This window comes from Lepisosteus oculatus, chromosome 12 (assembly GCF_040954835.1).
Source record: "Lepisosteus oculatus isolate fLepOcu1 chromosome 12, fLepOcu1.hap2, whole genome shotgun sequence".
NCBI classification, from domain to species: domain Eukaryota; kingdom Metazoa; phylum Chordata; class Actinopteri; order Semionotiformes; family Lepisosteidae; genus Lepisosteus; species Lepisosteus oculatus.
This window is the reverse complement of record NC_090707.1, coordinates 7,359,715-7,382,433: the sequence shown is the minus strand read 5'-3', so window position 1 is coordinate 7,382,433 and position 22,719 is coordinate 7,359,715. Positions and strand designations below refer to the sequence as shown.

At 54.4% G+C, this 22,719-nt stretch overlaps 3 protein-coding genes across 4 annotated transcripts; 1 reads left to right on the top strand and 2 right to left on the bottom strand.

The window, feature by feature from the left end:
- Positions 1 to 856: 856 nt before the first annotated feature.
- On the top strand, positions 857 to 11,450 carry lcmt2 (leucine carboxyl methyltransferase 2). The gene is made up of 14 exons (XM_069196474.1): positions 857 to 1,151; positions 2,296 to 2,420; positions 3,191 to 3,272; positions 3,896 to 4,079; positions 4,230 to 4,380; positions 4,500 to 4,689; positions 5,098 to 5,205; positions 5,846 to 5,933; positions 6,509 to 6,745; positions 7,633 to 7,884; positions 8,214 to 8,311; positions 9,898 to 10,085; positions 10,479 to 10,614; positions 10,894 to 11,450. The coding sequence occupies exons 1-14, from the start codon at positions 1,080 to 1,082 to the stop codon at positions 11,056 to 11,058; spliced, it is 2,076 nt and encodes a 691-aa protein (XP_069052575.1). The 5' UTR covers positions 857 to 1,079; the 3' UTR covers positions 11,059 to 11,450.
- On the bottom strand, positions 11,421 to 14,072 carry crygs2 (crystallin, gamma S2). The gene is made up of 3 exons (XM_015358519.2): positions 13,978 to 14,072; positions 12,552 to 12,794; positions 11,421 to 11,866 (listed from the first exon to the last, which is right to left on the bottom strand). Exons 1-3 carry the CDS (start codon positions 13,993 to 13,995, stop codon positions 11,594 to 11,596), a joined length of 534 nt encoding a protein of 177 aa, XP_015214005.1. The 5' UTR covers positions 13,996 to 14,072; the 3' UTR covers positions 11,421 to 11,593.
- Positions 14,073 to 15,212: 1,140 nt separating this feature from the next.
- On the bottom strand, positions 15,213 to 22,693 carry tbccd1 (TBCC domain containing 1). Of its 2 annotated transcripts, XM_069196475.1 has the most exons (8): positions 22,424 to 22,693; positions 21,996 to 22,122; positions 20,465 to 20,804; positions 20,082 to 20,243; positions 18,549 to 18,915; positions 17,842 to 18,028; positions 16,589 to 17,089; positions 15,213 to 16,461 (listed from the first exon to the last, which is right to left on the bottom strand). In XM_069196475.1, exons 3-8 carry the CDS (start codon positions 20,798 to 20,800, stop codon positions 16,332 to 16,334), a joined length of 1,683 nt encoding a protein of 560 aa, XP_069052576.1. In that variant the 5' UTR covers positions 20,801 to 20,804; positions 21,996 to 22,122; positions 22,424 to 22,693; the 3' UTR covers positions 15,213 to 16,331. The 2 variants fall into 2 exon arrangements, with proteins under 2 accessions (XP_069052576.1, XP_006636353.2); XM_006636290.3 differs by lacking the exon at positions 21,996 to 22,122.
- Positions 22,694 to 22,719: the final 26 nt, after the last annotated feature.

Below are 22,719 nucleotides of genomic sequence, written 5' to 3'. Positions count from 1 at the left end.
GTAGTGGTGTTACCTGCAGTGTGCAGGTACAGCCCGGCCTTCCTAAAGTTTCCCGTTCACACCTGGGGCATCTCACCCTCTTTTAGACAGACAGACAGACAGATACTTTATTAATCCGGTGAGGGAAATTGCAGTGCAACAGCAGCCAGGCACAATCAACACAGCACACTACAACGTAATCATACAGATCATACAAAAATAACACAGAATGTACAGGGCACAAAGAAGACGTATTGCACAATCCTATACGTTACACAATTACAGATAGGTTGCAAATCCACTTCCTTATATTGCACACCAGTTGTAAACGGAGGACTCAGGTTTAGTCCCAGAACAGGTCAATGTTGCCCCTGCCCAGACACCCAGTGGAGGAGTTGTAAAGTCTTATGGTAGTAGATCCCAGATACAGGGGGCTCCTGGCGCAGAATAGCTACTGTACGTCACCCAGCTGAGGCTACACATTCCGTGGTGAATGAAATAAAACCCCTCTCATAAGTCAAAGTAAAGCTCTTTTGGATCCTCTTAGGGATTAAAAGAGCTGTATATACTATACATGTAAAATATGTTTAATGTAGTTGAAGAGCACTGGAGGCCGCTGCTGTATTTGGGCAGGTTTGTGCTATTATTCAAGGAGCCGAACATCTGGCAGAAGCAGCAGCTCCATTCCAAACCGTTCCTCATGTCCTTTCACCCACCTGCAGCAAGACACCGAGACCGACACCGACATTGCGTGCTAAAAAAAAATGCCTCCTTGTCAATAGATGGCGCTGTCTTATTCGTTTCAGGGCCATCTGCTCTCATCGATTCATTCTTGGTAGATTTGTCTCCCTTAAAATGCAATGTATCCCAGAGCGATCGAACTACAAGAGTGCTGTGCTGCAGAAGTTCATTGTGGTGTAAACAGTCGGGAAAGACTGCTGTAAACTGACTCGCTGAGGCTTGTTTTCTACACAGTTTCTAGTGTTTTTATTCCCGAGAGAGACTTTTAACATGTACATGCCGTTTTCACGGACTCTGCAGGGTTGATATTCACGCAGAGGAGTGCTCCCGCCTGCTCTGCGTCTTCGTCGCCGGTGACCATGCCGGGCGGAGACGGCGCGGTGGCTCGCGGGGCAGAGAGGCGAAAGAGGCAGGTCGCGAGGGATGTGGCGGTGAGTTCAAAGCTTGGTGTCGGACCTTCTCGAGCGGTCGATACCTCTGCGCCGTTTCCGTGACCCGTTTTGCAGACGATGTAGAAATGGTCACTCTCCCAACAGCCACACCGCTAGATGTAACTGAAGGCTCGGGTGGAGGTGTGGTTAGAAAGCAGACTCTCGGACCTGCGTCCGGGGCTGAGAGATCTTGTCTTAAGGTAGGGGTCCCCAGTCCTGGGTCCTGGAGGGTCAGTGTGTCTGCAGCAGGAGTCTCCAGTCCTGGTCGTGTAGGGAGGGTCAGTGTGTCTGCAGCAGGAGTGTCCAGTCCTGGTCCTGTACGGAGGGTCAGTGTGTCTGCAGCAGGAGTGTCCAGTCCTGGTCCTGTAGGGAGGGTCAGTGTGTCTGCAGCAGGAGTGTCCAGTCCTGGTCCTGTACGGAGGGTCAGTGTGTCTGCAGCAGGAGTGTCCAGTCCTGGTCCTGTAGGGAGGGTCAGTGTGTCTGCAGCAGGAGTGTCCAGTCCTGGTCTTGTAGGGAGGGTCAGTGTGTCTGCAGCAGGAGTGTCCAGTCCTGGTCCTGTAGGGAGGGTCAGTGTGTCTGCAGCAGGAGTGTCCAGTCCTGGTCCTGTAGGGAGGGTCAGTGTGTCTGCAGCAGGAGTGTCCAGTCCTGTCCTGTAGGGAGGGTCAGTGTGTAACAGCAGGAGTGTCCAGTCCTGGTCCTGTAGGGAGGGTCAGTGTGTCTGCAGCAGAAGTGTCCAGTCCTGGTCTTGTAGGGAGGGTCAGTGTGTCTGCAGCAGGAGTGTCCAGTCCTGGTCCTGTACGGAGGGTCAGTGTGTCTGCAGCAGGAGTGTCCAGTCCTGTCCTGTAGGGAGGGACAGTGTGTCTGTGTCTGGAGGATGGCCCATCCTTATCCTAAGGTCATTTTTCTTAAGAGCAGCGGTCATAGGCCCTGCCCTTATGCCCACATCCAAAATCAGCTTAAAAAGCCTGGGCCGGCGAATAGTGAAATCTCCCTCCCCCAGTCTGAGAGAGGAGCTTGTGTTGCCCCTCCCTGCAGGTGGCGGTGTGTGGCATTGCACTGAAGGGGGGAAAGGAGCTCGGTGTGTATAGACTGTACCTGCTGTGGCCCCGGTGCTGTGTGGAAACGTTGTGGTCTTGCCCCACAGGTGCAGGGGACCAATGACAGCAGCGTGGTCAGTAAGGTCTCTGCGGCCATGCAGGGCTACTTCCCGGATCCCTTCCTGAAGAGCTTTGTGTGCCGAAGCGTCAGGAGGGCGCCCCTTATCAACCGGTAAGAAGCAATACAATACATCTGTACACGCTGCACAGTGCCTTGCGCCACACTGAGTGCACACGTCTCCTCTCCCTCTGCCTCTGCCTCTGTTCCCCCTTTCCTCCTCTTCCTCGTGCAGCCTGGGAGGGGTGTGTACTTCCCTTCTTCGCTGCTCTCTCTCTTCATGTGGTATCACGTTAAAGCTCACATTGTGGGTAGTTTTGTAACAGAAGAGCAGGAGATAGCCTTGTGCTGTTGCGGGCTTTATTGAGCTTTAACACACGCAACAACAGGCAAGCCGCTGACCTTTCCTAACCCTGTTTATACAGTCAGCAGTACGTGACTGGGTCGTCTGCCTCAGGCTCATGTGGGTTCCATCCTGCTCTTTGAAGCTGATCGCTCCTTCTGTTAACCTTGTTAGGAGCAGAGAGTGCGTTCTTAGCTCACCTTCACAGACATTGAGGCCCTTTTGGAGGCCAGAGCAGGCAGACCACAGACTTTCTCACAGCTGAAGGCTCCACAGCCGAAACGTTGTGTTTTCTTTCTTCTCTTTTCAGCAGGGAATAAACCTATGACTTGTTCCTTTGCAGCCTACGGTATGCGTGCTGACGCAGCTGCCCACCTGCACTAGATCACAGATTAGCTGTGTTCACACGCCTGGGATTGTTCACGCGTTCCGCGACTCCATTACTCACCAGCCCCGTGAGCTTGAACGTGTGCCGATGTGTTTGTCCCCCTTCGCCCACGTGCTTGTGACACCGGGGGGGGGTTGTGGCGTCTCTCCCCAGGGGCTACTACGTGCGCTGGAAGGCTGTGGACCACTGTGTCAGGGAGTTCCTGCGCGGCACGGCGGGCAGCACCAGGAGACAGGTGAGCTCTCCCTGTGTGGTCCGTGCCTCCCGATGTCGGCTGCCCGCCGCCCGGCCCGGCGCCTTGTCCTGGTGCTCCGCGGGGAGGCACTGCGTCACGGGGGGACTTGCCCTGACGCAGCCCTGTAGCTCCGCCTCCGCCGGCTTCCGCTAACCTGGCGTCGCGCGTCGTCTTGCAGAGCTCTGAAAAGGGCTTTGCAAATTGCGACCCGGACGCGAGAGGAAAGAACCCGTTGCTGGGAGTGGCTTCATGCGCAGAGGAGGAGATTTACCCCATGGCTGCCCCCAGAGCACCAGGCACGCAAGGAAGGGCTGCCCCAGAACTGATTTACCCCTGGGCACAAAACTACCCAACAGTCGGGGCCTAGAGTAAATGGGGGGGTCCCCTTCTTTTGATTAGAATAGGATTTTCAGTCAGGTGGATCAAGGGTGAGGGTCAGGCCTGCTGTTAATATCCGAGTTCCTGTTTAGTTTCTGCAGGGTTAGAGTTAGTTCTATGCGGCGCACGTGTTTGGTTCGGTTCTAAACTGTTTTGGGCTGGGGGGTACGTCCGTGCTGCTCTTTGTCCTAGGCGGCGCTGTGCCAGTGATCTGAGGTTGGAATCCCTGTCCCGCCCCTCTCTAGGTGCTGTCACTGGGAGCAGGGTTTGACTCGCTGTATTTCCGGCTGCACAGCGCAGGGGCGCTGGAGGGGTGCGTGGTGTTTGAGCTCGACTTCCCCGACGTGTCGAGACGCAAAGCTGGGCTGGTCGCTGCCAGTCCCAGCCTCATGGGGGCGGTGCAGAGCCCAACTCCACCACTGCAGCCTGGTAAGACCCTGGGCACTCTGGGCGCGTTGCATGATGCGATTGGAATAAGGGCGGCCGTGGTTCGAGGAAACAATGGAGACAAATTCATGTGACTGCAGGTTGTTTTGGAGCTAGATCTCTGGTTTCACACGCCACGTCTCTCTCCCGCAGTGTGTCTGTACAGTGAGCAGTACAGGCTGCTGGGGGCGGACCTGAGGGAGCTCCGGGGGGTGGAGTCCGCTCTGATGGGGGCGGGCCTGGACCCCACCGCCCCCACCCTGCTCCTCTCAGAAGTGGTGCTGACTTACATGGAGACGGAGAGGTGAGACGCCGTCTGGCCTGCTGTCTGCTGACTCTCTGACACAAGGCCGATGTTCCCTGCCGAGCGCAGAGCTGTAAATGTGCTGAAGGTGTCCATGTGCCTGTGTCTGCCTGTCCCAGGTCCAATGCTCTGATTGGGTGGGCGGCTGGGCTCCTCCCCCATGCCGTGTTTGTGATGTACGAGCAGCTCCGCCCCCACGACCCCTTCGGCAGGGTGATGCAGGAGCACTTCCGGCGGCTGAGCTCCGCCCTGCACGCGCTCAGTGAGTACCCTGACACCGAGGCCCAGAGACGGCGCTTCCTGGACAGGGTGAGGGTTGCGTGTCACTGGCGCGCTCTGTCACTCGCTGCGCACGCGGATTCCAGCTGTGCCTGCGTTTCTGACCTACACACTGGCATTGACAGGCTTCCTGCTGTCTGCGTGCCAGACTTGTAATGCAAAACTTTACATACTGTAGGAGAGAACATCGCCATCGGGTCAAGGTGTTTTGAGGCCTTTTCAGTTAAAGATTAAATTATCGAATTTTCTAAATGTTTAAGCTCCTGTCGGTTCGTTGCTGAAAAGAAGCTCGGTAAATGTGTATGGTTTTGAGTGAGCAGGCATCCTTTATTCATGCTGGTTCTGTTTCCAGCCTTTCGGGGGGCGTGCACAGTGTCCCAGCTCTGTGCTTGGCCTGCTGTAACGCTCTGCTGTGTCTGTCCCCTCCCCCTGCTGCAGGGCTGGGAGCATTGTGTCTGCCTGGACATGAACCACTTCTACCTGGGCCAGCTGGGGCCGGGCGAGAGGCAGCGAGTGGAGGCCCTGGAGCCCTTCGATGAGTTCGAGGTGAGGGGCCGCGGCCCCAGGACAGCTGTCCACCCCTGGCCTGTGCATTCCTCCTATTCACAGTAAATCAGAGCAGCGTCCGTCTCAGTAAAGCCTCCCTCTTGCACACTGCCAGGCTCCAGCAGCAGGCTGGGGCACTCTGGTGTCTCTCTCCCCCCGTGTCTGAATCTCACACTCCTAACCTCATCTCACCCTCCATGTCTCCCCCTTCCTTTGAGTTACTTCGGTCTTTGTGTGAGGAAATACAATGGGCAATCAAAATGCTAAAATATCTAGTTAAAAGTGTAGACTGTAAAGGCATATTCAAACTGTGCATTGCATTAGTAAGAACTCATTTAGAAAATAGTGCACAGAGCTGAGGGGACCCGACACAAGTATTCACAATCCTCAAGGACCGTGACAGAGTCGACTCAGAATGAGCAGTGAAACACAGACCAGAGGGTCTGAAGAAGAAGCTACTGGGAAGTGCATTTAAAACTGAGCACAGGAGGCACTTCTCTACCAGAGAGTTGCTGCCTGGCCATGTGGTTGAAGACCATGCCTCCGCTTCTCTCAAGAATCAGCCGGGTGAGATCATCCGGTCTGTTAGCTACTAATGACTGAATGGCCTCTCGGGTCTCTGACCTTTCTTATGTCCTAGGAGTGGCACCAGAAGTGCTCTCACTACTTCATCCTGACAGCCTCCAAGGGCTGCCTGACCAGCATGCCGTTGCTCCCCTCCCCTGTTGGTGAGTCCAATCATGGCGCAGCTCGCTACACAGCCCCTCCCATATCGCTAAGCCCCTCCCACACCGCCACCAATCAGAACGAGCCTGATATATTCTGTTGGTGCCAGTAGACTGCATGTCTGTTGTCATTTTTATTTTACCCAGCCTTACACAAGCTAACCCTCAGTGTAAACCCCTTACTGTCCTAGCTGGTCAGGAGACCAGTTTTGTCATGGCTGGTCAAGCAGTGATGGTTTGGTGCAGGACAGCAGAGCTAAGTGGAGCTGTTACTGGGATGATGTTAGCTGGAAGGGGGTGAGGAGGACAGTGATGAAGGCGATTAAGACTTACAGCTGAAGAACAGCTGCATGGGTTGTATTGATTCTTCTTGTATTGAGCACTAGGTGCTCCCCATCAAACACAGAATGTTTTTCCCCCGATTGTGCAGTATAGAAAACCAGATAACTAGCAGGCAGGAATATCGGCGCAGTCTCCCCTTCCCAGTTAATCACTTTTAACAAGACCTCGTAGGTTTGAAGAGCCAGGCGATGGCTTTGCGCCCCGGTCCACCCCTGACATCTCTCTGTTCCCCACAGCACCTCCAATTCCCCTGCTGCGCCCAGTGTCGCGAGCCCTGGCAGTGCGGCCCGTGTCCCTGGCCCCTGGAGGGGGCTCTGTGGAGGGACTGGGGCTCGGCTTGGGCGAGCTCAGCCCCGGGGCGGTGCTGCTGAGCGGGGGAGCGGGCCGGGGGGGCCGCGGAGGGGAAGCCCGGGTCCTGATCAGAGACCAGGCTGGCTGGAGATGTGCCCGTGTGGAGCCATGCAGTGATTGGGGTGAGCACACGGCCTCCAACTCTCACACTTCACCCACCCACTGCTGTTTTGAGAAAACTGAAAAGGAATACAGGTGGAAATGACTGCATTTTTTAATGTTCATTGGTTTCACTTCAGTGTTTTATGACATTTCTACTGCCAGCCTGATGCAGCTGGGTCTCAGTCCAGTCAGTGAGGAACAACAACAAGTAGTAAACCCACCAGGACAGAGAGCAGAGTTGCAGCAGTCCTGACTGATTACGTCACAAGGTCCTCTGAGCTGTTAAATGTCGGGTCCATTAGATGTGTTGTCGATTTTTACATCAGTCAGCGCATTCTTCCAGAGCACAGATGATTCCCTCTCATTGTGTCTGGGTCTCCTTGCGTCTCACAGGGCTGCTGTATTGTTTCGAGCTATTGTGCTCCTCATGAGCGAAGATGTGTAGGGTCTGGAAAGATCCAGTTCTCTTCCTGTTTTGCTGCTCTTTCTTCTTAGAGCGCAGTTCCGCTTGACAAAGTAGCTGAGCACTGTCCCATAAGTCCTCTGTCGTGCCGTGCTGCCACGGTTCTTCGGCTGTGAAAGAGCCACCAGCACCAACAGCAGAAACTAGCCTTTATCTACTTAATCCTGAAGACAGTGGGGTGCAGTTTGAGCTTATGTCATCTTTTAGAGGCCCACATTTAAAACATGACCATTTGCCTTGTTATTTTAATTCTTTTTAGTTCTGAAAATGTTTCCTAGCCTGCTATATAGATTTGAAACGAGACAGAATATGTGTTTGCCTCAGTACAGATTTTACGAGAGCCCACAACGTGTGCAAACTGCAACAGCTCAAGCTCCTGGGCCTGGGAGGTCCAGCTCGTGTCCTTGCAGCGTGTTGACCTGTAATTCCCTTGCTGTCCTGCAGGGGTCAGGGTGTTCCACACGGTGACAGCCGTGCCGGGCTGGGGCTGTGTGGTGTACGGTGGACGTTCTTCCCCCCTGCAGCCTGTGACCAGCGTCCTCCGTGTGAAGTATGACCCCCCGCCGGGCCTCGTGGGTCCCGTGTCTCCGGCTGACCTCTGTCCAGTCCGTCTGTCTGCACGAGAGCTGGTGTGCAGCGGCGGCACAGCACCGCGGCCACGATGGCGGCACACTGCCACCTCGCTGGCCTACAGAGGTAAGGGGCAAGATCGCAAGCAGGCATCAGCCTGGACACGGGGTTGCTTACCCATCGCTCTTGAACCGGCGAGTGGGGATATCCTGCTATAAAAGCCCTTCCTGTAACTTCCATGTTTGTCGAAAAACATGCGAAAGCATTTCCACCTTAAGGCACCAGGGAGGGGGTAACGCATGATTCCTGCCCCCCAGCCCCGACTGGGACGAGCTCTCCTGAGCTGCTCGGGTATCTCTCTGCATCTCTCGCTCCGGTCCCCGGCCTCTGTGGCCGCACTCGGGCGGGCGGCTGGCGGGATCGGCGCTGACTCTGTCGCGACCCCCCCCTGCCAGGTCGCGGTTTCCTGTTTGTGTTCGGGGGACGGACGGCGGAAGAGCCGGCGCTGGGCGACGCCCACTTCCTGTGTGTGGAGGAGCAGCGCTGGGTGGAGGTCAGTCGTGCGGAGGGGCGGAGGGGCTGCAGGATTCCTGGGAGGAGCAGGGGGGCTCTGCCGACGTCTGGACCGCCGTGGCCGTTCCTTGTTCCCAGGGTTTGATCCGAGTGCGCACGCACGCACGCACGGATCAGCCCGCGGCCTTCGGTTTGAGCCCCCCGAGACCGCCGGGGGTCAGATGGCAAGGTTTATCACAGAAAGGCAGCCCGTGGGGAAAGGTTCGGGCCTCGAGACGGGTTCCGGTGGGGTGTATGAGTGTGGTGAACGAGGTGAACTCTTACGCTCAGCTCTGTTTCTCTGTGCTCTCTAGCTTTTCATTAGTCTGTCTTACTGCCTGTTTCTCTCTTGAGGGTATGGCACACTCTGATGCTTTTAATAAGCATTTTTCCATCCTAAAAAGAATCGGACCAATGCAATTCAGTACTACATTTCCTACAATAGCATAGTTTCTGCAAACATCATTGGAAAAACGGGTTGATTTTGGGCTGGAAAAACACCGTCCTCTTCATCACTTCGGCCTGTAAAATATTGTGTCCGTCGTCTGCTTCAAAAATATTAAAAAACGGCTACGTACATGCCCTCCAAAAGTTTTGGGACAGCAGACTCAAAACTGTTTTCTTGCTGCAGAGTCTAACAGTCTGGATTTGTGATCATGACATCAATATTGGTACAGGTGTGAGCCTGGTCAGTACCTGGAGGGGAGACCTCCTGGGAAACACTAAGGCTGCTGCTGGAAGAGGTGTTAGTGGGGCCAGCAGGGGGCGCTCACCCTGTGGTCTGTGTGGGTCCTAATGCCCCAGTAAAGTGACAGGGACACTAGACTGTAAAACAGGCGCCGTCCTTCGGATGAGACATAAAACCGAGGTCCTGACTCTCTGTGGTCATTAAAAATTCCAGGGCGCTTCTCGAAAAGAGTAGGGGTGTAACCCCGGCGTCCTGGCCAAATTTCCCATTGGCCCTTACCAATCATGGCCTCCTAATAATCCCCCTCTATGAATTGGCTACATTACTCTGCTCTTCTCCCCACTGACGCTGATGTGTGGTGAGCGTTCTGGCGCACTATGGCTGCCGTCGCATCATCCAGGTGGGGCTGCACACTGGTGGTGGTGGAGGGGATCCCCATTACCTGTAAAGAGCTTTGAGTGGAGTGTCCAGAAAAGCGCTATATAAGTGTAAGCAATTATTATTATTATTATTATTATTATTATTATTATTATTGCAGTGAGAGGTTTTTAAAAGCCTCAAACACACGGATGGGCATAGAGCAGGATTTCTTGCTCTTAACTGTTAACGTGGAGGGCCCAGCCCATACAGGTTGGCAAACTTAAAAACAGGTGGGCGCTGGTCCATACCCTCTGGGGTTTCTTCCCGTAGGTCCTCCTGCTCATGCGTTAAGTACACCCAGGGGGTGAAACGCAGAAGGCGGATCACACTACAGTACAGCAGTAGTACAGTGGTACCCAGTGAGTTGCATCGTAGTGTGACCTGCCTTCTTTGTTGCCTTTTGTCACCTCTCTCTCTCTCTCTCTCTCTCTCTCTCTCTCTCTCTCTCTCTCTCTCTGCCGGGCTCTGTGTGTTTGCAGGTGCCAGTAGGTGGCGCTGTGCCCGAGCCTCGTCACTCCCACACGGCCTGTGTGTACGGTGAAGGAGTGGTGGTAGCCGGGGGCTTGGGACGTGGGGGTGTCCCACTGGGCTCCGTATTGCTGCTGCGGCCACAGGAGACGGGCTTCTGCTGGGAGGAGCTCCGCACACAGCCCCTCCTAGTGCCCAGGTGAGGTATTGCAAGGACAGTAATTGAGTGGCCAGCATTGCACACCTGAAGAAGGCTCCACGGCCGAAACGTTGTTTTCTTTCTTCTCTTTTCAGCATGGAATAGACCTGTTACTTCTTTCTTTGCATTTTATAATATGACTTGTTTTTCTTTCTTAAAACATGTAGCCTTTGATAAGTAGATTGCCTTTAATGTGAATGATAAGTACAACAATTGTTTTGTTTTTTGTTTCTGCTGGTATATCCCACTAAATGCTGGCTGTTGGAGAAGGATTTTGGGTCATGCCTCTGTGTGCTGCATAGTACTGATGGCTCTGTTTGCTCGCTTTGTGTGTGTGCTCCATCAAAACAAATGAAAACTCCCTTGTAGCTAAGGCTCCTCCCCCTGTTCCAGGTACTCCCACTCGGCACACGTGATTGGCCAGCGCCTTATTCTTGTGGGAGGAGTCTGGCTGCAGGCAGAGGGAGTGCCAGGCGTGGCAGTGGTTGACCTGGCCACTGGGGGCAGTGTGGAGTACAGTCTGGACACTGTGAGTCACACACACGCGGAGGGGGAGAGGCTTGACGGGGTGGGGGGACTGGGGGAAGAGGGAAGGGAGAGAGAGATGTGAGGCTGGTAGAATGGGAGCACTCTGGAGGGGAAGAGAGAGAGGTAGCCAGGCAGCGAGAAGATCGGGGAGGTGGAAGAAACCTGCACAGCTGCACATCGGAGTGATGGAGACAGGGAAGTGATAGGAGAGACATGCTTCTCTTCTCTTTTTTTCCCCCTGTTTAAAAGGCTGTTGTCGGAATTCTGTCTCCCCGTGCAGTCGGCCGTGCCCTGGCCTCTCATGCTGCACTCCCATCGCTCCGCGCCCCTGGAGGATGGAGGGCCCGAGCTCTTGCTGGTCGGAGGAGGGGGCAACTGCTTCTCCTTCGGGACGCACCTCAACCCCTGTCCCGTCAGCCTGGACCTGCGGCCCGCACTCAGCTGAGGAGAGGGCCCCCACCCCCCCCCGCCTCAGCTCTGCTCGTGACTGAGCCTCCCTGCCTCCCTGTGCTGAGGCAGGCTCTCCGGACTTCTCTTCCCAGACTGACCGCCCAGCCAGGAGAGACCATGAGCCCTCCTCTCTGGAGCGGACCCTGCACCACCCCTGAGACAGTACTTGTTACTGATAGGTGTGAGCACGTGTTTCCCAGCCTGCAGGGGGCGTCCTTCCCAGCTGCTGTACTAGCTGGTACTGACTTGCTTTAAGAGGCACCCCTGGCAGAGCTCTCCGCTCTGTGTACCCCTCAAACACTCCCGGCAGCAGCAGCAGCCTGGGTAACGGACACACACAAACACACACGACCGGCGCCGGCTCAATAAAGACACACTCGCCCACAGTGCGTGCAGTCGGGATTTATTTCAGCCGGGGCTCCGGCAGGGAGCTGCAGGCCAGCCCCGTCCGGTCAAGGCGGGTGATGAGGAGGGGGCGAGGGGGACGGGGTCACACGGCCGCTCGCGGGGACTGGGGGGGGCGGCAGGGATCACTCCGTGATGCGCCGGAAGGACAGGACGGTGGGGCAGACGGCGCCCCACTCGACTGGCTTGTGGTATTCGCCCTTCTCCAGCAAGTACTGCCGGCCGCGGTAGTTGGGGTTCTCGTAGAAGACCCAGACGCCCTCCAGCACCTTGCAGGAGTGCACCTCGCGCGTGCGGTAGCGCTCCAGCACCGAGGGGCAGTCTTCCGTCGCCTCGAACACCTGCCCGGTGAAATCGCCCTTGTCGTACAGCTGGATCTTGTACTGCGTGCCGCTGGGCTGCAGGGGGAGAGACGGACAGAGGCATGAGGGGAGCGCTGACCAGCTGTGTGCGAGAGCTGGGGCTCAGCGTGGCCTCGTGCCTGTGTGCGAGAGCCGGGGCTCAGCGTGGCCTCGTGCCTGTGTGCCTGTGTGCGAGAGCTGGGGCTCAGTGTGGCCTCGTGCCTGTGTGCCTGTGTGCGAGAGCTGGGGCTCAGTGTGGCCTCGTACCTGTGTGCCTGTGTGCGAGAGCTGGGACTCAGTGTGGCCTCGTGCCTGTGTGCGAGAGCTGGGGCTCAGTGTGGCCTCGTGCCTGTGTGCCTGTGTGCCTGTGTGCGAGAGCTGGGGCTCAGCGTGGCCTCGTGCCTGTGTGCGAGAGCTGGGGCTCAGCGTGGCCTCGTGCCTGTGTGCGAGAGCTGGGGCTCAGTGTGGCCTCGTGCCTGTGTGCCTGTGTGCGAGAGCTGGGGCTCAGTGTGGCCTCGTGCCTGTGTGCGAGAGCTGGGACTTCTCAGTCCCATTACCTATTAGGGCCCCAACAAGCTAAATGTCAAGCAAGTACTGATGAGGCCGAAAGCTGCCTTTCCAAAAGCAGGGGCTACTCCTCTATTCCACACAGTCCAAACAGCAGCTGCCCGGTGGCGTCACCTGGCTGCTCACGACTGGAATGACTAAGGAGGCGGCAGCAGAGGCCGCAGGCCGGACTTACGAAGTGGATCATCTTGCAGGAGCCCAGCCGGTCGCTGAGGCCCATCCAGCGCTGGTACTCTGGATACTCCCCCCGGGTCAGGACGTACTGGTAGCCCATGTAGTTGGGGCGCTCGTACAGGACCCAGGCCCCGCTCTCCACTCGGATGGAGTTGCAGCGGCTCAGGTAGGTGTGGAAGTCGGAGCAGTCGCTGTCGCACTCATACCGGCGGCCCTGGAAGTTCTTGTCCTCGTAGAAGATGATCTGGGGCAGAAGGGAGACGAGAGGAAGCGCTCTCAGTGGCCGAGCAGTACGTGGGTGTGAAGAGACACCGACCTTCCAGGCAGGCTGGCCTGGAAGCCCAGTTCAGCGAGGGATCTGTCAAGAACTCAAGAACTTGCTATTACCCCATTCTCCCTCTTTCACAACCTAATGAGAGCAGCTGTGTTACAAAGCTTCCTCTTGTTAGGCAAGATAGGATTGATTGAGCCATCAGATGGATCTTAAGATCTGTTGGCAGACAAAAAATATTTTTCAGGATTTCTAGCATGGGGGAAGTGTGTCTAAACGAATACCCAAAGCGTTTTCTGAGATGAGTAGCACTGGCAGGTACACGGAGAATCACAGATAACTGTTGTTAAGTAAACTCTCTCCATTTCTGTAGAATAGCCTCCTTCATTAGGAGTTGATACAATACTGCTTTCAAAGCTCCAGTGAAGAGCAGGCTGCACCTCTGATTGAATACATCTGCAGAAGTCATGACATCCTCCACAAACACAGGTCGGCAGCTACTGAAATGTTCACCCAAGACTCTTCTACACTATGGAAATGTTGATACTAAAAAGGGACGGAGGTCTACAGAGACCTCAAAGCAGGAGTTCTTATGAAAACGAGTAAAGTTGATTGGGAAGCTTTTGATCATTTTCTGTAATGACAGCTCTGTCATCATTTAAGGGGCAATTCCTGTTTGCAGGCTCTTCAATTAATCCGAGCAGCAGTACTTCAGTTATGAGCCCTCTTGAAGTGGTCACGGACGGTCATCGTCTTAGGACACAATTATTAATACTTCAGACATTCTAGCCTAAACTAGAGAACTAATCCCGAGGCATAGCAATTATATTTATCTGTACTGTCTTTGGATATCTGAACGAAAGCACATTCCAATAACCCCTACTTCACTTTACAGTCGCACTGTGAGGTGTGCAGAACAGTAACATTTTGCATGCAAATCTGTAGAACTAAACTAAAAAAATCAGAACAGGCGTGCAGACTGAGTAATCGCTTGTGGTTGGTGCCTGACTGGCCCAAGGCTACAATAACTTGCAAAGAGGCGCCAGAGATTTACAGTAGTAACACAGGGCAGAGGCAGGATGCGATGCTACGCCGGACACTGGTGACCTGGGCGCAGCTGGCCTGCTAGGTCTCTGTCCAGTCTCTCGGTACTCACCCGGCCCATCGCTGACATCGTTTCCCTGAAGTCCGCGTGAAGTTGCACTGTGAAGCCGGACCCTCGCGCTGGGCCCTTTTTATAGCCCGCTGGGTTTTATAAACGGGACAACCGCTTTGTCATGAAAATGAGATCCAAAAATTGAGTCAGTGATTCTAACGCTATTCAGGTTTTCCAGAAAAGCAAAGCGGGATTATGGCATAAAGGCAACACAGTAGAATTCCCATTGAAGCCCCCTGCTGCCCTGGCCAAACCTGCCCCCCCGCCAGGGCCAAATGCACACACTCTGCCCACTTACCCCTCCTGTGCCAAGATCCCTGCCAAATTTGGGAGCCCTGATGGCCTGGATTACTGCATTTCATTGCGTGTACAAAACTGATCCCCTTACTCAGTGCTTTTTTCTTTAATATGCAAGTTGGTGGTGGTGGGGGGGGGAGATTCTAGATCCATCAGCTTTGCCAATAGAAAAACAGAAAGCAGATCACAATCAAGGGCCAGCCTTAGGTTCAGTCAGTGAGCAAGACCCATGTAGAGGAGAACTGATCATCAAGATGGAGGGGAGGAACTGAGCAGCTGCTACTTAACAGGAAACTCTTCCCTTCATTTGTAGTCCACTGGAGACAGCGGCACACTTGTGACTGATTATACAGGGTGGACCATGGGTTAAAATGAACTGAAGCAGTTTACCCGAGCTAGGAAGAAGGAGAGTGCGGCTCATGATTCTGTAGGTGTGACTGCACTTCCTGTCGGCCTGTTTTTCAGTGTGTCTCTGCCAGTGTGTCAGAGCATAATCAAGCAGCCCCAGCAGGATTCGGTTCTGGCCCCGAGCAGCTTGTGAGGCCAGTACTGCACCACTAGTGCCTTTCTCCTCACCTGTCCCTTTGGCGCACCTATAAATTTACCCAACAGAGGGCACTCTAACAGCACTCCTCTTCCAGGCTGGAGGATCACAGCACTTCAGAGCCATACCCAAGCATCAGTAAAATGGTGTTGGAGATTATCCACATATACATGTTTTAAATTTACTGCATTTGACTGGAATACAAAAATAGCCTCACACTCAAAATGACCATAACTACATTATTAACATAATTACATTGTGTTAGGGTTTGTAGTATATAGTATGAAGAAATATAACCTAACATGAGAAATATGGAGCAGTATAGCCCTGTTGTCACCCTAAATGGCCAAACACTGCAGTCAGTCCCTTACACACTTTGACAACAACTACATGCCAGAGTCAAGGCACAGAACTGAGTGCTTTATTGCTTGAAAATGTGCTTTACAAAACCCTCCTTCCTTCATTCATTCATTCATTTTTTGGTGTAATGTATAGAAGAACTTACACATTGTGAACATTAGATATGAAACAGGAGCACATAAGTTTACATAAAGGTAAAGTGTTGTAAGGCTGTTTCAGAAAAGGCAGGATACCTAAGGCTTCTTATATGCACCCTATGTTAACACAAGGAGTTTCAGGCTGTTTTACCTGTAAAAACAAAACCGATGTATGTTTCCAAGCCTTGACATTTCCAGGATAATTTGTCGCTTTATTTGTAAGAAATTGAAGACAATTCTTGGGACCTCCACTTTGTTTTTTGTATTTTTTGGATAAAGCAGGTGCTCCTTTTCAACAAAATGCACAGCTGGATTGTTTCTCCAGCTCCAGGCGTCCCTGTGCTGTTCCTTCTCTCTTCCTCTGTCTTGGAGACAGGTTTCAGCTCTCAGCTCTCACTGAAGCCAAGAAGGAGGAGTGGGTGAATGAGCACCTGGTGTAATATCTGTCACCCTCTCCCCTCTTCAGGTCAGCAGGACAGATTTCATATACTAACAACAAATCAGGCATAAATATGCAGTTAAGGTGTTGTAAAATTCCACTCTATTAAATGTTCCTCTTTATATATACACCCATTGTCTATCTCAGTTCATTTACAGGAAGAATCGAAAAAAACACACTAGTGCAAACCATACTCTAGACTACAGCTGGTCACATCATAGGGAACACACTGTTATAGATGAGCCATTGGTGATACTCTCTAAGAACTGATGATGGAGATCACAGAGAGAGGTGAGGAGATTTGTGCCCTGTAGTGTACTGCTCCTGAAGCCTGGACATGAGAGAACAAAAGTCAATATATCCAGCTTTCATAATGCACTAACTGTGCCACACACCAAGGTGAGCTGAAGCCCCTCTGCCCTGTGAAACCGTCGAGTGGGCTATTGCCACTCTCACTGGGAAACACGGTTCACACTCAGGCGTGTGGAGGTTCGAGTGGGCCGCACAGAGACCAGCTGCCGACGTGGTGCTTTGGGATTCGTGATCGAGCGCCCCGAGATGGGGGCGCGCAGCGCGACTACCCAGCCGCCTGTTTCGTCTCTGGGGGGGCGGGGATGAGGCTGTCCAGCTGCTGCCTGTGTCCCGACTCCAGGAGCCACTCGTGGAACTTCTGTTCGACCAGAGCCTGGAACTGCCTGCGCTGCTCCCTGCAGAGGGCGACACAAACCATTAACACACTGCAGACTGGCACACGGGTAACAAACGAGGCTTCCCCGCGAGGGCAGCACAACAGCTGTACCGCCTCTCCGCTTGGGGTTGGTAATCCTGACTCACTTGTTGAGTTTTGCTTCCTTGACTGTCCTTTGCCAGTTCTGCACCCTCTGCTCTCGTGCTGTCAGGGCCTTCTGATACTGTGGGGGTAACCCCCCTGGTATCTCGGTGGTGTCCCCCTCCATCTCGAAGGGCACCACCAGCGGACAGAACTCGCTGGGGGGCAGCAGGCGATAAGGCGGGTTGCCCAGGGGTCCCTCGGAGCCCAGCAGGAGCGGCTGGTCCCAGCTGCTGGGAACCACAGCGAGACCCACGCTGGCCATGTGGTCCTCCAGCGAGGGGTAGTGCGTGTGGAAGGGGGCCAGAGTCAGGGCCTCGTTCCCCGGCAGGAGCAGAGGTCGCGTCGGGGTCAGCGCGTGGAAGGTGCAGCGGGAGGAGGCGCCCACCGACAGGCGGCCCGCCACGCAGACCACGCACACGTCCTCGCAGCTCTGCACGTGCACGGTGGACTGCACCGGGCCCAGCACCACCGTGGTGTTGCGGCACTTCTCCACACTCACGGACCTGCAGAGACAGGACACGGGGTTAACAGTCCACCTGGGAGAGCCACATTTACCATGGCTGGGAGATATCCATCTATCCATATACTATACGTACTTATACCTCTATACTTACATATATAGAGACATTTCTTTTTGTTTTGAATTTTCTCATAGTCAATTATATTGTATACATCCACTCAATTTGGACGAGCCAATTGTGTTTTTCGGGTCCTGGCTTGCACAGGCAAGGCAGAAAGAGAAAGTGTAGGCGGACTCCCTTCGATCTGTCATAATTCGAAGCGCTCCTCTTTTAACATGGCACAGGCGGCACAGCGCCTCCCCAGAGGAGGGCAGAGCTCCTCACTGACAGCACTGCTTACCTACAGGCACCTGGGAGGCCATGGTGTCTGAGAGACAAGACAGCCCTGGGTAACCGAGCAGTCTTGGCCTCTGTTCTGATCACCCTATCCTTGGTGCCACCCATCCCACAGTGCACTGTCCCTTGGGGAAATCCCAGTCACAGTGGCCTGGGGACATGACCCAGGCACGAACCCACAATCCTGGAGCTCAGCCTGCTTCCAGGAAAGCACATGAGCCAGTGGAGCCACTTGGGAGGCTTCACACTGGACGAATTGAGACCACCGGAAGAGGGGCGGGGAGCACAGAGCCTGAAACGGATCAAAACGGTACCCGTGTATTTATCCACGGGCTGTAGAGGGGGCGGCGGGACAGACAGACGGCACGCGTGCCAGCGCAGGGGGACAGGACACTCGCCTGAGCGGAGTCAGCAGGTAGATGTAGGCCTCGCTGCAGCGGTGCAGTTTGACGTTGGCTCCTGCCAGCTTCTCCGAGTCCTTGGCCACCGTCTGCCGGTACACCTGGGACATGAGCACCACCCTGCTTCCCGGTGGGGCGATGTGCGTGTTCCGCGCGATCTTCGCCCTCTTCATTGCGCCGTCCACTTTAAAAAAAAAAAAAAACAACAACAGACGATGGGGACTACCGAGAGGGCTCCGATTCGTAGACGACGGACCCGGGACTTTATTCCACTCGTTTCTCAAAGGAAGGCTAAGGAGCAGCCCCAGCAACGTGATGGTATAGACCCTCTAGACACTTACGACAGCAGGATAGCAACAGTTGATCTTGTAAGCCCCTCCAATGTCAAAACACATCCAGCCCACGACACTGTTCTCTCTCTGAACAAGTGGTGCCCTGTAAATAATGCACCCTGGTTTGTGATTATCGGAGGATTTTAAAATACGTTTCTGACCCTTTAACAGGCTCTGTCCTCATTGTTCAAACATGAAATTTACTCTACAGATCTTGAGATTTGTTCTACGCTGCATCTGTGAGTTCGTGATGTGTATTTCCTTTTACACTGAAGCTCACCTTGGATGATGCCTTCCCCAGAACAGTTAATGATACATCATCTAATCATTTACCCAGCGGCGGGCACGGGGGCAGAGAGGTGGCTGCAGTACCTTGCTGTGCCCAGGCCAGCTTCTTGCCGGAGCGCAGGCAGGCTGTGGTGCCGAAGGGGTTGGCGGTCAGCGACTCGCGCAGCCAGGCCTGCAGCCGCGGCAGGGAGAAGCTGTGGGTCAGCGCAGAGTAGCCAGCCTGGGCCTGCAGGGGCCCCCAGCCCAGCAGCTCGTGGAGGCCGTGCACGGCCCGCCCCCGGCTCAGCGACCCCTCCAGCAGGAAACTGAGCCCCCGCAGCGCCTCAGCCGACACCTGGCTGTCGTGCACTGCCTGGCCCGGCCCGCCCAGCTGCTCCGGCTCAAGAACCAGCTCCAGCAGGTCTGACAGGTGGGTCTGGATGAAGCTCAGGTGGGCCTGGTCATCCCAGTTCTGCAGTCCGGCAGGGAGATGAGCACAGAGAGACAGGTGAAGTCAAGAGAACATCTTTTTTCCCCATCATGCTCAATGGAACTGTACACATTTTGGTCTTACTAGTGCACTGTACAATAAGAACGTAACATCCCTCAATATAAAAGCTGTGCTTCTAACTTTAGATCCTTACATGCCTTTCTTGTTGGTTTCCCACGTTGTCTAAATCAGGGACTCAGTCCTGGTCCTGGAGTGCCAGTTTTCTGCTGGTTTTTGTTCCAGATGGCACTTAATCAGCAATACTAATCTGTACCTGCACCTGATCTGCTTGTTGGTTTACTTTTTTTCCCCCACACTCACCCCTTGGTTTCAAGAGCACCCCAACATACATTATTTCCAACAGACGAGAGCTTAGAACCCCTTCTTTATTTTTAGTTACTTTTTGCTACTTACATGTCACACTCCACACTGGTCTACACCTGTCAGGTGTTTGTCAACTCTTGAATTGTAACTAACTTTTTTTTTTATTTCATGTGCAGCTCCTAGTACTTGTTAAACTCTCCCTTGTGGTATTATTTTCAAAAATTGCCTAGTTTCCTAACTATATCAGAGTCCGATTGGTTCTAGATATAAAATAGGAAGGAAAGCCCTGTGGTCCTAATACATAGCCCTGTGGTACTCCACTAATTATAACACCTCAATTTGAGTCTTCACTTCTTTCTGTACTCTAAGCACTCATTAACCAGTTCTCACAGAAGAGACATACATCTCCTTGAACTGTGCCTTTTACAAGAAATTCAAGGAAATCAATGTCTCTGGTTCGAGAACTGCCTGTGATTTTCAAATTAGACTAAGGTACTTGATCAAAGGCTTTCTGAAAATCTAAGTACTCCACATGACATGCTCGTTCTGTATGCCCTACTGCTCTTGCTAGTTCAAACAAGTTCTAACACGTCAGCTAGCAAGGCCAACCTTTTCTACATCCCTGCTGGTTATCCCTTTGAATCACCCTGCTATTGAAATGATCCCAACGGTCTAGTTCTAATTTGTGTTTGCCACAACCTTACATGCAAAACGAGTAAGACCGATTGGTCTGCAATTACTAGGGCCTCTGCCGAAGCACCAGTCTGTGAGGAGGCCGGCAGCCTGCGAGCCGCGGCGCTTGCCGGGGTGCGGCGGCCGAGTACCTTGTTCTGCGCGGCGGTTTTGGCGTCGCGGTCCGGGGAGGGCGAGCGGGAGCGGGACCGGGGGCTGGGCCACTCCTCGCCGATCAGGGACGTGCGCAGAGAGACGCGGTTCAGCTGCTGGATGTAGAGAAACAGCAGGAACTGCAGAGTGTCCACGGAGAGCTGGGAGGGGGACACAGAGAGAGTGGGGACGAGTAGGGGGGCGGAAGAGATGAAAGGGGTGGTTAAGACGCCGTAAAACATCTGATCCCTGCCATCTCATCATGCCCAGAAAGGAATGGGGGCAGATATCCTTGAAGCCCCCTGACACCACTGCCTTTCGCCTCTCACCACTCCCCCTCGCCTAACCCCGTGCTCCCTGCGCTTCAGGCTCCTCTCCCCACCTTGTACCGCAGCTTGTCCAGCTCCTCCACCGAGCCGCACTGCGACACGGCCTCCGCCCACTCCAGCCGCTCCTCCGGGGGGCGCGGTGCCAGCAGGTCGCAGGTCTCGAAGTAAAGCCAGGCGGTGTCTTCGGGCAGCTGCAGCTTCCCGCAGGCGATGTGGCGCCAGAGCGGCCAGTGCAGCCGCGGGAAGCAGCCCTCCCGCGTCCGCGCTCGCACGTAGGCCGCCATCTTGCGGAGGTAGTGCATGCTGAACTTGGCGGGGGGGGCAGCTGGCAGCACGCCCAGGAGGAAGGGCTCCAAGCGTGGCCACACACTGACGCTGCGCTGCTCCATCACCCTGAGGGAGAGAGAGAGGCAGGGACAGAGGGGTTAAAACACACACTGACACCCTGGGAGAGAGAGGCAGGGACAGAGAGGTCAAAACACACACTGACACACTGGGAGAGAGAGGCAGGGACAGAGAGGTCAAAACACACACTGACACCCTGGGAGAGAGAGAGGCAGGGACAGAGAGGTCAAAACACACACTGACACCCTGGGAGAGAGAGAGGCAGGGACAGAGAGGTCAAAACACACACTGACACCCTGGGAGAGAGAGAGGCAGGGACAGAGAGGTCAAAACACACACTGACACCCTGGGAGAGAGAGAGGCAGGGACAGAGAGGTCAAAACACACACTGACACCCTGGGAGAGAGAGGCAGGGACAGAGGGGTTAAAACACATACTGACACTGCACTGCTCCGTCACCCTGAGAGAGAGAGAGAGGCAGGAACAGAGGGGTTAAAACACACACTGACACCCTGGGAGAGAGAGGCAGGGACAGAGGGGTTAAAACACACACTGACACTGCACTGCTCCGTCACCCTGAGAGAGAGAGAGAGGCAGGAACAGAGGGGTTAAAACACACACTGACACCCTGGGAGAGAGAGGCAGGGACAGAGGGGTTAAAACACATACTGACACTGCACTGCTCCGTCACCCTGAGAGAGAGCGGCAGAGACAGAGGGGTTAAAACACACACTGACACCATGGGAGAGAGAGGCAGGGACAGACAGGTCAAAACACACACTGACACCATGGGAGAGAGAGGCAGGGACAGAGGGGTTAAAACACACACTGACACCCTTGGAGAGAGAGGCAGGGACAGAGGGGTTAAAACACACACTGACACTGCACTGCTCCGTCACCCTGAGAGAGACAGGTTAAAACACACACTGACACCATGGGAGAGAGAGAGAGAGGCAGGAACAGAGGGGTTAAAACACATACTGACACTACACTGCTCCATCACCCTGCGAGAGACGGGTTAAAACACACACACTGACACCATGGGAGAGAGAGAGAGGCAGGGACAGAGAGGTCAAAACACACACTGACACCCTGGGAGAGAGAGACAGGCAGGGACAAATACAGACCAGTCTGACTGGCACTGCCCAATGCTAACATGGCTGAGAAGGTGCCGATGGAGTGAGAAGAGACGGAAACAGCAATAGCTGTAGGACACAGGAGTCACACAGTAGCCCCTACCGATGACAAGCAGTCTAACTGCAGACACGTAGGAGAAACGCAGATGAGGGGAGAAAGATGACTTGGCCAAGACTCTCCAGAAAGGCTGGCAGGCAGAAACCACCGGATAAACCACCAGAGAAAGACGCTGCAACACCAAGGAGTCAAAAAGACCGTTTCTAACCCATGCCACCTGGACTACATGAACGTTAAAGGGAAAAAAACACTCGCCACTCAATGTTTCAAGTGTAAACTTGCGTCGTACGCAGTGGACGATTTGGCTATTTTCCCGTATTCTTGACGGAGGGAAACAAAACGTGCACGACCGAGGAAAGCCCCAGGTGTCGGCTCTGTGGCCTTCGCCAACACCCAGCCGGCTCCGGCGGAAAGCCCTCCGCGTCCCCATGGCAACAGCTCCAGCGAGGGCCCCGTCTCCCCGACCGACATACCTGGCGCTCCCTCGCCGCAACACAACAGACACGCAAGCTTCACCTTCCGCGGACCGGCCCCGCCGTCCCGCTGAGGGCTGGGGGCTGGGGGCTCCTCTGTAAGTCTTAGTACACTTATCTGGCGACCCCTGTGCCCCCACAGGTTAATACGAAAGGGGTTTCTGTCTCTGTCCTGCTTAAAACAGCCGGCCGCCTCTCTCTTGCTTTTGGCGCCGCCGCTTCCTCGGCCTCGTGAGCGCGCACGTCGTCAGCTGGAGCGCGGGCACGAGCAGGAGGCGCTGGCTCCAGTCCTGCTT